Source organism: Polyergus mexicanus, unplaced genomic scaffold (assembly GCF_030449975.1).
Source record: "Polyergus mexicanus isolate NDT 795.1 unplaced genomic scaffold, iyPolMexi1.0 SCAF_9, whole genome shotgun sequence".
Classification (NCBI taxonomy): Eukaryota; Metazoa; Arthropoda; class Insecta; order Hymenoptera; family Formicidae; genus Polyergus; species Polyergus mexicanus.
The window spans coordinates 6,798,665-6,814,935 of NW_027223329.1; the positions used below are offsets into that span (position 1 = coordinate 6,798,665).

Consider the following 16,271-nt stretch of genomic DNA (forward strand, 5'->3'; position numbering starts at 1 on the left):
ATTTCATCAAGTGCATTATCATGGATGGAAATTATTATTGCCTAGTTTTGTGGTTTCAATTTGTGGTCAGACTCTTATGTTATTGAAATAAAATTAAAATTACAAGATTATAGTATTAATATTTCGTGAGAGAAATATAGAATATTTAAAATATTTAATAAAACATTCATTTCTCAACTCTATATGAAAAGCGCTAGTTATGAATATAATGAAAATATAATCGATAATATCTCTTAAAGAGATCTTACTGAGAGAAAAGAGAGAGTCTTGATTATGATAAACCAAATTTCTAATATAAGTATTTCAAATATGATAAGCAAGATGGAGGGGGCAAAATAAAAGACGGTAGGCGTGTGTAACTGATCTATTATAATAAATCAATATCAATATAGCGAGGAAAAAGTGATGCGATAGTAAAAATTTGATTTATTTTCTTTGTTGAAAAAAGAAGAGATCGTCAAAAAGATACCAAGCTTTTTACATCTCAAACAAAGTCTACGTTAATATAAACAATGGATTTAATACTTCATAGCTCTATAAGGACGTGTTCACTCAATAAAAACTTATATATACGTAGACTTTGTTAGGATAAATGAGATAATGGTCCCAATATATGTATACATGTATATATGTGTACATATATACGTTTTATGTACTTATATATGTATATATATATATGTATATATATATATATATATATATATATATATGCATGCATATAGATATATAGCAATGTATTTTATTAAACAAAAAAAAGAACGCTTAACGATTATGCGTTTAATGTTTTGTGCCAGAGAATGAGAGCCCCACATATATGTTCAATATGAAAGCGGTTGATTGTAAATGTACATTATTTCTAGCTAATATATCTCATATTGCTTTCATGTATTTGTATTTTCACAGATTTTCAAAAATCGATTTACATTATACGACAATTACATGACAAAAACTGTCATGTATTCACACATACCATATATAAGAGACATGACAATAGTCATTTTTATTTTGATTTTAATTTAGAAAATAGAATTGGTTAAAAATGTTTAAAAATAAACTTTGGTCAAAAAAGAGATTTGATCTTATGTGATTCTTTATTGAATGAAGAAGAGAAAGAAAGATCAAAACAACATCGACTTTGGGGTTCATCAGATGTTAAAAACAAGAAAAGTTTTGAAGTTTCCAATATCATATTATTTATTATTTTTGAATTAATAGACAAATAATGAAATAAAATCTTATAAATATCTCTTGAAATTAACAATTTACCTTACTATTTTACTTTAAAATTATATATGTGTGATCTCACAAAACAATATTCAATCATCGAAGGAGTTTTAATAGAAAACCACAACATAAAATTACATATATTTCTCGGATTTTTTTATATATAAGCAAGGAGTCTACCATTTTTGTACTTAAATTATCGTGCCTGAAGTCATTTACATTATTAGGCAATGATACATGATATGACAAAATATTCTCTTCAATTGATATCCAAAACTTCATGTTCCCTCTGTCTTTATCTTTAAATATTATTGCCGATTTAACGTATATGTTTATATACGTCACAAAAAAGAAAAAAAAAATGTTTTTGTCGTATTGTGTCATGCTATACTATGTCGTGCCGTATCGTATTGCTGTGTCGTATAATGTGCATCAATTTTAAAATTCCTGGTCCATTAAATTATATGACAACTGAAATGAGAAATAATATATATTAATCACATAATTTTTTTTACGAAAAATATCAAAATAAATTACTTTTTTGGTATGCCATCGCGTCTGATAATATAAATTGATAAAATATATTAAAGATATATTGATAAAATATGTTAAAGATATATTAAAAATATATTTTTTCTGTTTTGCAGATTAATAAATAGTTCTAAATCTTAATTAATTAAATCTAATTAAATCAAAAGTTTTTCACTAGAAATGTATGTGACAGATGCAGATGAGTTATACATGCATTTATTAATAATAAAAAAATTTTTGTTTTTTATCAGTCTATATTTTTTTGAACGCATAATATATGCAAGAAGAAGCTAATTCATTTAGACGCATTCCATAAAAAGATTCACATGTGATTTCTCATTTCTGATGATATAATTAAATATGGTTGCAACAAGAAAATAGGAGTCTTGACTGCAAACAAATCAATAGAATTGCGATTCGCGTTAATGAATTCGTTATGATTTGATTTATAAATACAAAATTTATTTTTATCGCTTAATCTGTCTGTAATAGTTATCGTTCTCTGAAAATTACTTATGGAGTCGATCCCAATTTCGTTTTTTCGTAAGATTATTCGAGCGTCAGTCACATAAAAGAAGCAAAAATTGTTCAGTTGTAAATATAGCATATGCTAATTATGATAAACATAGATATATCGCTAATAATTAATATCATTACTAGTATTAACTACTATGCGATAGCTTTAACAATGATATTTATCAATGATATCGTGCGATCGGCAGTTAATAAAATGTCGAGGGGTTTACCCTCAATTACATTTTTCTGGACGAGGTTGACGATGCGTCAATTTCGCGTCAGTGAGAACATACAGCAACCGTGGAGAATTTATTTTTTTGCGAACGAACCATTTACATGTCTATTGTACATGCAGATGATGGAAGGAAGGTATTGCTTTCACGATAATGTAAAAAGACCGATTGAAAAATTTGTACGTTTGCATTGTTCTTAAGACATTTCTTCCTTCTATCTGATTTCAGTTGTTGAAAACATTTTCTGTGTAAATGTCGTTCTTTTCGTAACTCTATGATAGAAGAAAGTAATACATTACTTAGATATATATTGTATGTGAAGATGCCATACTTAGGTACACTTTATCCATAAGCGAGCACACCAAATTCGACGAAATAATGTCGAAGCAACTCTACAAACGCACCGATCTGTTTTCGTTTCCGTTCCATGTATTCGTGATACTTAATTGCATAATTGAAACAATGTCTGTTCTTGATCGGTTAATATTTATTTGGAAAAGAATATATATTGTCGAGAATTATTTTCTCAAGTCATATTTACGAATACCAGTGGAGGATACGATAGAGAATTATTCTTTTATTTACTTATAGCTTCTTACTCTCTTTACTTCCGAGAATTACTTACAAATTGAGATCGATGATAATTATATACCCTTTTTTTCATTTGCGAGTAAATGACTCGAACATTAATGGATTTCATCGATGTAATTGGTATTTTCCCATCTTACGTAATAAACCACCGGCGCGTACGAGACGACACTTTGAGATCAGCGAAAAAATTTTCCCACATGTGAGGAGCTTTCCCTTTCTCATGGAAGAATTATCTCGTCGGAAATCTGTGGGCCATTATAAGATAATATATCTACAGATACAATGCGTCGACCAAATTTAAAATTAAAATGGTTTTGTTGATTAAGATACATTGAAATTTAGATACAAGAAACAAATACGTGTTATGTAATTCTGAAAAATTATATTTTAAAAATTGTTTGTTAAAAATCGGTTTTTGATATATTTAATATAAAATTATAATTTAATAAAATTCGATAGTTTCGACAAACGAAGTTTGTACGAAATTGTGTTAAGCCAACTTCATATAAGAGATATTTATGTCAAAATACGAAAAAATATCTTTTTATGTTTATGAGTATAACGATATATTTATACGAAAATATGTAAATGTATAATAATATAATGATGAAGAGACACGCATTTAATAGATGTCTCTAAGAAACACAAAATACATATACTTGAGAATATAACGAAATCAATATACAAAACCTCTTCTCCCCCGATGTAATAGTATATTCATAAGCTAAAAACCGGTGATGAAGAGAGTGAGGAGGAATTACTTTGTGTATTATATTATTCACAATTATATTGTATTTCGTACATTCATGACGCGTAGAAACGTATAAACATACGTTTGACGAACGTAAGGCACCAAAAAATTTACGAGTCTATTCTTCTTTGCTTCCTTTATTATTCCGATGCACATTACTGCAAGTTGCATTGGTGCACTTTTGCGAGAATGAGTGTACATGTGAGATTTGCACGAATATAACGTCTTGATCAAACATGAATACATGTGTTCATAACAAGGCGTGAAATGGTGCTGTTACTTTCTTGCGAACATAAGAAGCTTGTATATTTTTGCGCCTCTTGTTTGTAATATAATCATTTACAAATAAATCACGAGAGAAAGAAACTCCTCGTGGTCGTTTTCTTGCCCACGTTATGATTATGATATATTTTTTTCTGTTTGTGTGGATAGTGACTATCATGTTTGTATATATACATACTTTATTGTTATATATTCATTTTGTACATTTTTATTGTTATACATTTATTTTGTACAACAAGGTGTACGTTTTGTACATCTTGTGCTATTTATATTATATATAATATGGATATAATATGCATCATATATGATGTTACGAAATTAGTATGTATAATACTGTAATTTAATTTATATTTTAGTAATTATCAATACTCTCTCGTTTATATTTGAGATATGATTATAAAAATCAAATTTTACTACATAATTACTGTCATTCAATAGATCATCAGATTATTTGAAAGATAATCAATATTTATCATCTATTGTTATTGTTGCTTACTTTTTTTTTTTAATAATTGCGCTTCACGCATAAATGATAGAAAGTGTAAGTCTTGATTATACACAGTATAAAGTCTGTCAGTAATATCTAAAATTTTCTAATGTCTGATTTTTTCGTAAATGATTTAATACAAATAATTAATGTTTAATTAATTATTGTAAATATTTAAGATTTCATATATAATGATGTAGTATGTAAATCTAGAGTATATGTCAAACTGATGTTGAGTATTAACAACATCATTGGCATTATGTGTATTTTATGGCAATATGTGTTGAATTTTTTTCTTTCTATTATGGCATAAACTGTATTCTATTCTTATTTAGTGGTCAAGTGCTTAGCTCTCTTTTTTTTCTTTTCCTGATTTTCAATATTTTTTGACGATAATTTATGATTATTATAATTATATGTAATTTAGTCTCCAATAAGATTATTTAAATTTAGTATCTTATATGGTATTGATGGAGAAAAATATATATTGATAGTAAATAAACTATAAAAACTACAAGGCACGAAAGACTTCGATATTAAGATTATCCTGATATGTGATAAAAATTATAGATATATTGCTAAATATATAATAGTGCTACCAATGTATGATTCAAGTAATTGTATAATTGAATAATTTTTTATCTTTTTCTTTCTTTAAATGTTTTTTTATATGATTAGATCGATAAATTTTCATAAAATTTTTGACTTTTCTATATTTAGAATTTCAAAATTTTTATTTTTGCATAAATCAATTAATAACTACTTGTTGTCATACATTAGTATATGGACGGATAATTTCATCGACAATAGTAATATCCCTTATGGCTAATGAAACATAATTTGCTTATAATCTACTGTCCTTGATAATGCTCTCCGGCATGCTCAGTGCTTTTTTCCGGTTTGCGATTGCATTAGTGAGTTTCCGTCTAGGACCGAGCGGAAGTTTGAGGGCTGCTATATCAATTTCGGTGAGCAACATTAGAGCCTCCAGATCGATTTGCTCTGATTCCAGGATAGATTGTATGGACGTGAGATTATTGGCGACTAAAAATCTCTGCAAAGGTGTCCATTCCTCGTCTGTTTCTTCACTTTCTGTTCACAGATAAATTTAACAATGTGATATCCCGTTCTCGCAGACAAGACGCAGCAAGGGAACATAATAGATTATCACAACGCTTCTTACAGAACATAAAGTTATCTGTGCAGGGAACATTGTGTTATATAATAATATTTCCATTATACTTTGTGTAAAGTTTGTTTAACTTGCCTGAAAGCAGATCCTCGTCCCATGAACTTTGCCTGCGTGCCAAACTGCCAGCACTTCCTATACTGATCTCTTCGTTGTGTCCATTTGGACTAAATTTGTTACTGTTTATGGATCCATTTGTCGAACCATTTCCAGAGAGATTGCTGTTTTGTAATTGAACGTCCATCTGCGTGACCGGTAGGTTGTCCAGCGTAGATGTTATCTATTAATAAAAATGACAATTCTGATACAATAAATGTATAAAAAATTAGTTAATTTTCTTGTCATTTTTAATCTATTTTAATTTATTATTCAATTTAATGTAAACGATAAATATTTTTATTTCTATAGTGTAATCATTTAAAAAATTGCGTTCGAATATTTCTGCAATAATTCTCAGAATGATTTTCGCAATATTTCTTTCTCTCTCTTTGTTCCTCTTGAATTATTATTCAAATAGGACAAATAATAGCTCTTATTATGAAACGCAACGGCATAAAGCGTACCGATTTCTATGGGTCGAGTTATTATAGTAAAGATAGCCGTATGAAGATATATTTGAGATGAAGACCATTATTACAATGTGTATGTGTGTGTAAGAAGCATGGCATCAAAATAATTGCAAATAAAAGATGTTGCGTTTTATATTATCTCTATCAGAGTTGAGATAATTAAGGAAAGGAGAAAAGAAAACATCTATGTACATATAGATGAAATTATATAAAAAATACATTTTAAGATACTTTTTTTTGTTTATGATTCTTTTTTAGCTTTTTTAGTATTAATTTTATCGGAGGTAAGATATTTACGATTACTCAATGTAAATGAAATTACGGTTTACAGGTACAAATATTAAGACTAACCGCCCTTCTAAAGGCCACCGAACCGAATCCAGGTCGGTTAAAGATGCTGGCCGGTTCCCGAAGAAAAGCGGTGTCTTTTGCAATGTTCAAATTCTCTTCCTGCCTATCTTCCTCCTCCTCGTCATATATCCTTTCACCTAAGAGATCGGGCGTGCTCTGAGATTTGCTTAGAGTACCCCATACATCAGAGATCTTCCCTCTTCTACCTATATGTTGAGATTCAGTATCGTATGTGCCTACGTACATAACTTCGGAATCTCGTCGAACGCCAGTCAGACTTCGAATAGATTTTTTTCCATTTATTTCAACCTATAATAATGGCATATATTATTCATATACAACATTACAATTGGAATGTTATAGAATTTCTTAATCATTAAAATAAGTAAAAAGAAATTATCATATATACGATATAAGTCCCAAAAATTTTTAAATATATATTTATAATTTTTTTTTATTTTCTTATTTTGTCACATCAAAGATAATATTGTTTAAAAATTAATTTTATATATTATTTTTATTATTTTTTCTTAGAGTTGTAAAAAACTGAACGAACTTTAAAAAATTTTTTTTTTACCTCTACGACCTTGAAGTCACTGGCGGCTTTCTTCGCTAAAGCTTTCCGACATACCGTGCTACCGTGTCTCTTCGCGGTAGTCCCAACGATATCGCTAAATGTCGGCGAAGGTTTTATTCGACCTTTAAAAGTCAATACGCCTGATCGTTGAGAATTTAAATCATTCATCGCCTCGGAATCCGATCTTCGATCCGAGGCACGATTCTTTATGAGTTTTTTCTGTTCCTTTTCCGCCCTAATTTCAGCCATCTTTTGTTTTTTCATGTACTCTTTTAATCTTAACAGATAAATATTTTTATAATCAATATGGAAATTTATATATTTAAAATAAAAAACATATAACAAATAACAAAAACTATCGATAACTGATGTCTGAATCTATGGCTATTTCTATGATCAAATAAACTCTAATACAGTTATATATATAAAGAAAAAATCTTACACCAGTATTTTTTTTTATTAAATAGTCATAAATTGAAACCGAGATTATTTAATGAGATCAATAATTATTTTGCGATTATACCTTTTCTCCGCATCTTTCTCTGCTTTTTCCCGGAGCAGACGGCTTTTCTTGCGACTATTCAATTCTTGATCAGCTTGGGCGAGGTCTAGGAACTGTAAAATTCTCTCGCAACCGTTTATCGCCGCAAGTTCTCGGGCAGAATGTCGATCGATGTCCAATGACCAGATATTGCAACCAAATTTTACCAGGAATTTCACGCAGAATTCATGACCTCTCGCTGCTGCCAGATGCAAGCATGTATTACCGAAATAATCAGTCTTGTCCGGATCGCCTCTACGATGAAACCATTACATTATGTTGAAATGAATACGAGACAGATTTTTTAGATTTGAAAAAGAAAAGAAACACATAAAATATAAATAATGATTTTTTTTTAATAAACAATAATCTAATAAATATATATATATATATATATTTAATATATGTATAACAAATATTTATAATAAATTCTATTATTATATGTACATTATTAATGTACGTGTTCAATATAGCATTCAGTATAATTTATATATCATTAATATGAGAAAAAACACATTAAAAATTTTCGGGTTCCGATTTCGCATTTAACAATAAGCATGAGAATGTCAAAGTCACGTGGTCCGCTGCCGGTGTAATCTTCTTCTTCTCTGATATGGCTGGGAGACTTTCCGAAAGGAATTGTCTATAACACCATTAACTAGGTATAGATATTAGACAGGTTAATATATGATAAACTAATATAGGTATTGGATAGGATAACATATGATAAACCAATATAGGCATTATATAGGATAATGTGTGAAAACCTCTTCTTTTTGGGTCATATGGAAGGATGGGACCCGAGCGGAATCGAACCTGTAATCTTTCGATTACCAGCCTGCGACTCTACGCCCGGCGCCACGCATCGCCCCTGCCGGTGTAATCAAGATCATAGACATAGACTATAATAAGTATATAGACAGTGCATCTAATATCTTAATCGTAAACGGCATGTATTGCATAATTAGAAAGAATTTCAGAAATGTATCTGATTCTTTTTTAACTTACAATGATTTCTTCTACTCTTACATTCAAAAAATTGGATTTATCAAAATTCTATCTCTCTTTTTAAGCTAGGGATAGTATCTCGAAACGCGTCCTCTCTATCTGTTTCTTATGATCTATGACTTACGGTCAAGGCGACCGAACGATAGATAAAATTCTTGCATTGGCATCACTGTTTTTCGGAAACGTACAGTTTTAAAAAAAACTTGTACCCGTGTAACGTACTTTTCGCACAGTCCAACATCGATCTCTCGGTAAGATTTTAGAATATTTGAATGCTTATATATATATATATATATATACATACGGCTTCGTGTAAAATCTTATGGATTGTCTCGAATTTTATCAGAATATAAAAAGAAAGAAGTATTAATTGTGTTAATTATGCCGGAAAAGTATTAACCTTTTCATTTCATAATTGTATATAGCGAGTAATAGAAACATATCTATTTGTGCGATTATGTTAGAAATCAACATAACGACGTGCTTCGTTTTACGGTTCTCAATATTTTAAATTAGTTATTCATTATAGACTATATCCCAGACAGCACAAAACATCCTCAGGATCATCCTGAATATGTCCAGGACGGTTCCGGACATTTGTAGGATGTTTTAAGATATATTATTATAAATATATTTATAAAAATTTAATATGCATACATAATTATTTTTAGTTGTGTCGGCTATTTTATATAATTTAGAAATCTTAAGTATTATAATAAGTATTAATGTCCTATAAATGTCCACTGGATAACCCCTGGATGTCTGTAGGATATATCTGCCCTGTCTATTATATTGGATGTCTTTTGGATTTCCAGAGGACATATACATGTACAATTAATTGTTAACATTAATTTCGTTTAATATTAATAATTGAATTTGATGCGCACATTTTCATATATCCAAAATTATTATTTATTTAATATTTTATGAGAAATGTTACTGTTCGCAACATTTTCATATATCCAAAATTATTATTTATTTAATATTTTATGAGAAATGTTACTGTTCGCAACATTCCAAAAACTTTACAAACAATAGTATTCAACCGCTAGTTCGTTTGTTTACCGCTATGCGACACGCGAACTCGTATTTGAGATTTGGTCATGAGAATTATATAAAGCTTGCAAAGAGCAACTGACATGAAATTACAAATGTGATTATTTTCTATCAGTTCAATTTCTGATGCAATCCCAACATAGGGAATTCAGATATTGGATTGTTTAGAAAATATTACACAATTCAACCCGGGAGCCAAACCTAAAATATTCATGTACAGCACGAAAGCCTCAAATATTAAAGAACGGTGAACTATTTTTAATATTAGATTTTTAATATTGGCAGTAAATAACAAAACATAATTTTAATTTATATTTAAATTTTAAAATTTGTTCCTTGAAACATACGAAAAATATCCCTAACATATCCTATAAAAATCCTTAGGATGTTCCACAGGATCTCCCTGGATTCTCCAGAGGTTAATATACGGCTATCATTTACTCTTCCTCAGGACATCCAGAGGAGATCTGAGGATTACAATGGGATATCCTGAGGATATCCTACATGTATGTCCTGGATGCCCTTTGGACGTCCTAAGGACATCCTTGTGCTGTCTGGGTTTATTAAATTTTCAGGGATCTATTGGATTAAAAGTTTCTGAATGATATAGAAATACGGATTTCTCGAAACTTGGCGATCGGTTCGTTTCCGAAACGAGATAAATATTTGAATATTTCAACCGTCGATTTCATCACGCGATTGGTAAGTATTTATTTGTATGTATTTATTTGTGTATATATATATATATATATATATGTACATTTGTACGAACATTTTTATATACATCGTCGGGAATGTTATCAATTCTTAATTTTTTTTGCAGCATCAATCTCTTGAAAATATCGACATTGCTCAAAATGTCGCGTGAAGTAGCAATTCGGAATTTTGCGATGATCATTTTTGTTCAGTCGGGTTGTTTGAATAAGAGGCGATATTGATATCTTACTCATCAATAGTCATAAATAGAAGTGAGAATTTTCGGATCGCGAATATCCTATATAGAGTTTGCTGCGGACTATTTTATCGGATATGCGTTGTATTGTTTTTCATTCATCCGATCACAATTTCCGCCACCATGGCCAGTCGATGGACACCTGCAATGCGTGTTTCCGGTTCCGCACATATATTATTATCATGTAGGTATAGCAGGACTGAAGGCTCGTTGGTAGGACTTTTAGGAACAATGCAATTTAAGTCATCATTTTTGTTGCTATATGTCTAATCTAAAAACAATTATATTGCTAAATATATTGTTGAAATTTATTTAGATAGATCTTTGGTTAGTTTATCCTTAATTATTTATTACAAATTTGTTTTTCGATTGTTATAGATCGGTTGATATCAGTTATTGAATATCGTTTCTATCGGACAATAATTATCGTTGATGGAATGTAATATAAGTATCTACAATTATAATTATTATATATAGTAATTATTACGCGCAAATATTTTCATTCATTGTCTTATACGTATAAAAAATATTCCGAATTTTTTTCATATATTTTGATATATTTTTTAGTCATTTTGTGGAACTATTTTTAGCAAGAAAAGTCGAGAAAAATCATTTATTTGGTATTTTTTAATTTTTTCGCATATGTTTTTGTAATTAAAATTTGAATATGTAATAAGTAAATTTTGTATGCAATAATTAAAATTTTAAAAATTTATATATAATAAATAAGATTTTAAAAATACATATTTATTTTTATATATTTTATATATATATATTCAAATTATTTTTATATATTTCATATATATATATATATATATATATATATATATATATATATTCAAAAATATAACAACTGAATTTACATAATATTAATTTAATGATAATTCTGTAGTTTTTCTTAAATCTTTCAGTTTCTCAATTTAATTTATTTCTTGATACAATCGCTTAAAATACGAATAATTTATATATAGAATTCATATATAATTATGTACAGATATATTGCAGTTTATTAATACGATTATTTTTGATGTTTGTTACAGAAATCTGTTAGTGTTTGACTAGTGTGTGTGATAAACGGTCGAAAATATCGAGAAGCTTTCCTGCATTTTGGAGCTGACACGAGCGGAAGGTCCCCCGCATGTTCGGTGAGCACTGTGCTTGAGGTAAGTACTAATTATGAAGCATATATACTAGTGGGGCTGTCGTGTTCATGGGGCACGACGACCTCGTGCCTGATAGGCACCAGTGTTTCGTATGAGTGAATAAAACACGATGTTACATATGTTCTGCCGAATATATTCTGCTTTGGTTTCGTAACTTATATTGTAATCGTGTTGATGCACAATTTATTATTTTATCTTTATTTATCATAGTATGAGAGAGATATTAATCTTATATACTTGATTTGCAATAAGTTGCGATAATCAAATATGTTATATCTAATCACATGAGAATATCTTGCTACATGCATTAACTATGAATCTAAAATATGACGTTGATCATACTTATATATAATTATAGTACAAAAAGATATTATATAGCATACGTACCCCCTCGTGACCAGCAGTCTCAGGGCATCTATGTGACCTTCGAAGGCTGCCCATAATGTTGGGGTCATTCCTCCTTCATCTCGCGCGTTACAATCCTTTCTCGTAGCTTCTTTCAGAACGTCCAATGTTCCTTCTTGGGCGGCCCTTTGACAAAGAGAAGTCTATGTATTATATCGTTCTTTGTTCGATCTATCAAATGTTCTTAGTTCAATTTCTTAAATTCGTGGTCATATTAAACGTCAAATAACGATATTTGTAGAAAATTATATCTATAAGCAAATGAAGATACGATATATTTATTGATAAATGAAATGATATATATATCGTATCTTCACTTGCTTATAGATATAATTTTCTACAAGTATCGTTATTTGACGTTTAATATGACCATGAATTTAAGAAATTGAACTAAGAACATTTGATAGATCGAACAAAGAACGATATAATATAATTATAATATTATATCGTTTTTGTGTATACATATATACATATATACGTATAAATTGATGATTTAAAAAAATAACAAACGTTATTTATCAACAGATGTCATATCTTTAGTAAAATAATTCTTCAAAATACAGTGTCGTAAACTTCTGTTATGTCATGCGATCTATCGCAATATCTTATCTGATTTAAACCGTGTCGTTACTTTAATTATCACGTTTCTTAAGGAACAATCGCGGATTTTATCGTGAACAGAAAGTTCCGCGAAGTATGCATATCTACGTTTCTTATATATGTATATATAACATTTAATTATCCGCGGCATGTTTTGCTCGTGATATTTATTTATGAATTACAATTTAAACTGTTAATACACAATACACACAATACACGAGACACGTAAATATACGCGATTTGGGAGGATAATAGGCACTTTCAATTTGCCGATGTTGCATTTCAAAAATTATTTTAGCGCATCAGCGAGAAGATATTATTTCCTGATACTTCATCACTTATGACTTCAACAATGTATGTCATGATATTAATGATCCCAGTTGCAATTAATTTTGAGCAATAAAAAAATATAATGTAACGAGCTAAATTTATATATATATATATATATATATATATATATATATATATATGTATATATATATATATATATATATATGTATATATAAAATTCTTTAAAATAAATTATGAACGCTTAATAAGTACATATTTTCATATAAAAATTGTATACATTCCTAGTATTAATTATGTTATTGTTAATCTATGTTATTTTGAAAGATCTAACGATTGAAGTTAATTTTTTACAAATTTTTTGGAACTGAAGTTTAAGAAACAATGAAATAATAAAACTTTTTTTCATTTAATTGAAAATAATTAATATAATATTCAGTTTTTAATATTCTCTCTATTCAAAAATTAAATATTGAAAATTTAGAAATTTAAAAAAAGACAGTTTTATAGACAAAAAGAATTGTTAAGAAAATATATCTCGAAATTCGATAAGACATATTGTAAAGAATAATAAGTTTTGGTGTCGTATATTGTTTGTAAAATTAGTAGATCAATTGTAGAGTGACGTACAATACTGTACGTTGCGAGTAAAAGTTGATAGAAATGCTTGGAATTTCTACAGATGATCTGAGCGATAAATTTCCGTGGTAAATGAAATAAGAGCTCTTCTCATACATAAATTCCGCACGCGCTCTGCTGATGCACACAATGCTATTACATCCATATACAGTCCATGTGATTGCGATTATTCTACACTTATAGAGATAACTACATATTCTAAATCTTTTATTTAATTAAGTATATCTTTATTTAATAAATCCCATGTATTATATTTGCGAGATTATTATCATTCTTTTTACTTGTCTGATACTAATAAAGTTAAAGCGTAATATATTAATTATCGTGTTGCTGAAACGTATCTCTATTTTAATAACTTATTATATACATCAGTTATACAAATATCAAGAGAGATACGATTTTTCTTAATATCTTCTTATTCCGCTCCAGTTGTTTATTACATCTTGACACAATTTTATTTCTCGTGATAGATGTAATAAACCGATTATTATTGATCTTGTACAAATTATTTAATTTATTGCTTATGTACGTGTAAAATGCCAATTATATACTGTATGTGTGTCTGTATTTAAAAAAAAAATATTTTAAGATCCCATACAGCACCGCAAGATTGCAACAACATTGTAGCAACATTTTTCTGCAAGATTGCAACATTGCAAAAACATTGCGAAATGTTGCTGCAAGGTTGTTATGATATTCCAGCAACAGTAAAATGTCCGCCTACAGAAATATTGCAATATAATATTGCAGCAACATAGCAATATAATATATATGCAATAATGCTTTATGTATATTTATCGACATAATATTCTTAACATGTAAAAAAATAATAAGAAATTAAGAATATAAGAGTCAGCATCTAGTGTGTATATAGATTTTCTGTATTATAATAATAACGAAATTATAAATTGCAAATTTTTTGGTACACATTCGACTTCCTTCAGTGACAAAGAATATCTAAGAGAAATAAGAAAAAACTCAATTTGCAATTTTGTAAATTAACAATCTCTTTGTATCCGAAATATTCAGATATGCAAAAAGATTGTGGTGGATTTACGCATACAAGTTTTTTCACATCTCTCTTTTGTCTTCATATAATCTCAAAATTTATTTATTAAAATCTAAAGTATCTTTTGCATGTTAAAAAATTATTATCAAATTTTTGATTTTATATAAGAATGGAAACTATTAAAAGAATTCTTAGTCCAATGTCTGAGTCCCCTGTGTTGGGGTTATATCATACAATTTAAGCTAATAAAAATAGTTATTATATCTTTAATCTTTTTAGTCGCTCTTTGTAAACTTTATATAATCATCGTGACTAAAAATTAAATGCGGAATAGATAGCGCAACATGCGTCGCATAGCGGTAAACGAATGAACTACCGATTATCGAATACTTTTTTTGGAATATTTTCGTAATATTGCTGTAACATTGCTGAAGTTATATTGTAAAATAATATCTTGGCAATATTTCTGCAACATGAAACTGCAATATGCAATATTGCAATGTTGCAGCAATGTTGTTGCAAGCTTTAGTGTTGTATGGGATATTACGTAAAATAAATTTTTACTCGTTTTTATTGCAAAAAATAACGCAACATACAAATAATCAAATTTTCACATAATTAACAAATTTTTTAAATGTTATGCTGTCATATCCACATTTTTAATAGTAAAACAAAATGTTAAAAAACTACATTATATATTTTAAGTCCCATTTAACTTCTAAATTTTATCAATATTGCGTTTATGACTTTCGATGCACTTAATCGTTTTATCCTCCTTGTATTATTGAATCATTTCGCGCAATCAGCCGCATAGTCAGACTCAGAGATTTTTTCAATCGCGAGGCGAGTACTTGTTCCACGACATTTCTCTTCACTTTCCGGACCTCAGGACAAGTCCTACGTGGAAGCGCGTGTATATAAAACAGGAGCAGAGAAAAAGAGGAGGGAAAGAGAGGGAAAGAGAGAGAAAGGGAGAGAAGAAAAAGCACATTCTCGATATGCAATTCTGCACAGATACACACATATATATATATATATACACAAGATTCTTTGAAAACAAAAGAACAAAAAGAGATGTACTCACTTATGAAATCGCTCGGATGACATTTCGCGTACGAGTTCGCTATTTCGCGGATCTGGCTATCCAGATAACATTGTTCGTAATTTACCAAAACGGAGCGTGTTTTTCGCGAATCGAAAAAAAAAAACAGTATGACGATATGAAACAATATAGAATTGAGGGGAATCGCGTGCCAAGTACTACGTCCGGCAATGTACTGTTCGAGCGAGCGGCAAGCGGCAAGTTACA

General features: G+C 29.1%; 1 protein-coding gene across 1 annotated transcript; it reads right to left on the bottom strand.

Annotated features, from left to right (window-relative positions):
* Positions 1 to 4,537: 4,537 nt before the first annotated feature.
* Positions 4,538 to 16,271, bottom strand: Sans (SAM_USH1G_HARP domain-containing protein Sans). Its single transcript, XM_070301307.1, has 7 exons — positions 16,047 to 16,271; positions 12,409 to 12,552; positions 7,825 to 8,097; positions 7,302 to 7,578; positions 6,725 to 7,033; positions 5,883 to 6,084; positions 4,538 to 5,707 (listed from the first exon to the last, which is right to left on the bottom strand). Exons 1-7 carry the CDS (start codon positions 16,067 to 16,069, stop codon positions 5,460 to 5,462), a joined length of 1,476 nt encoding a protein of 491 aa, XP_070157408.1. The 5' UTR covers positions 16,070 to 16,271; the 3' UTR covers positions 4,538 to 5,459.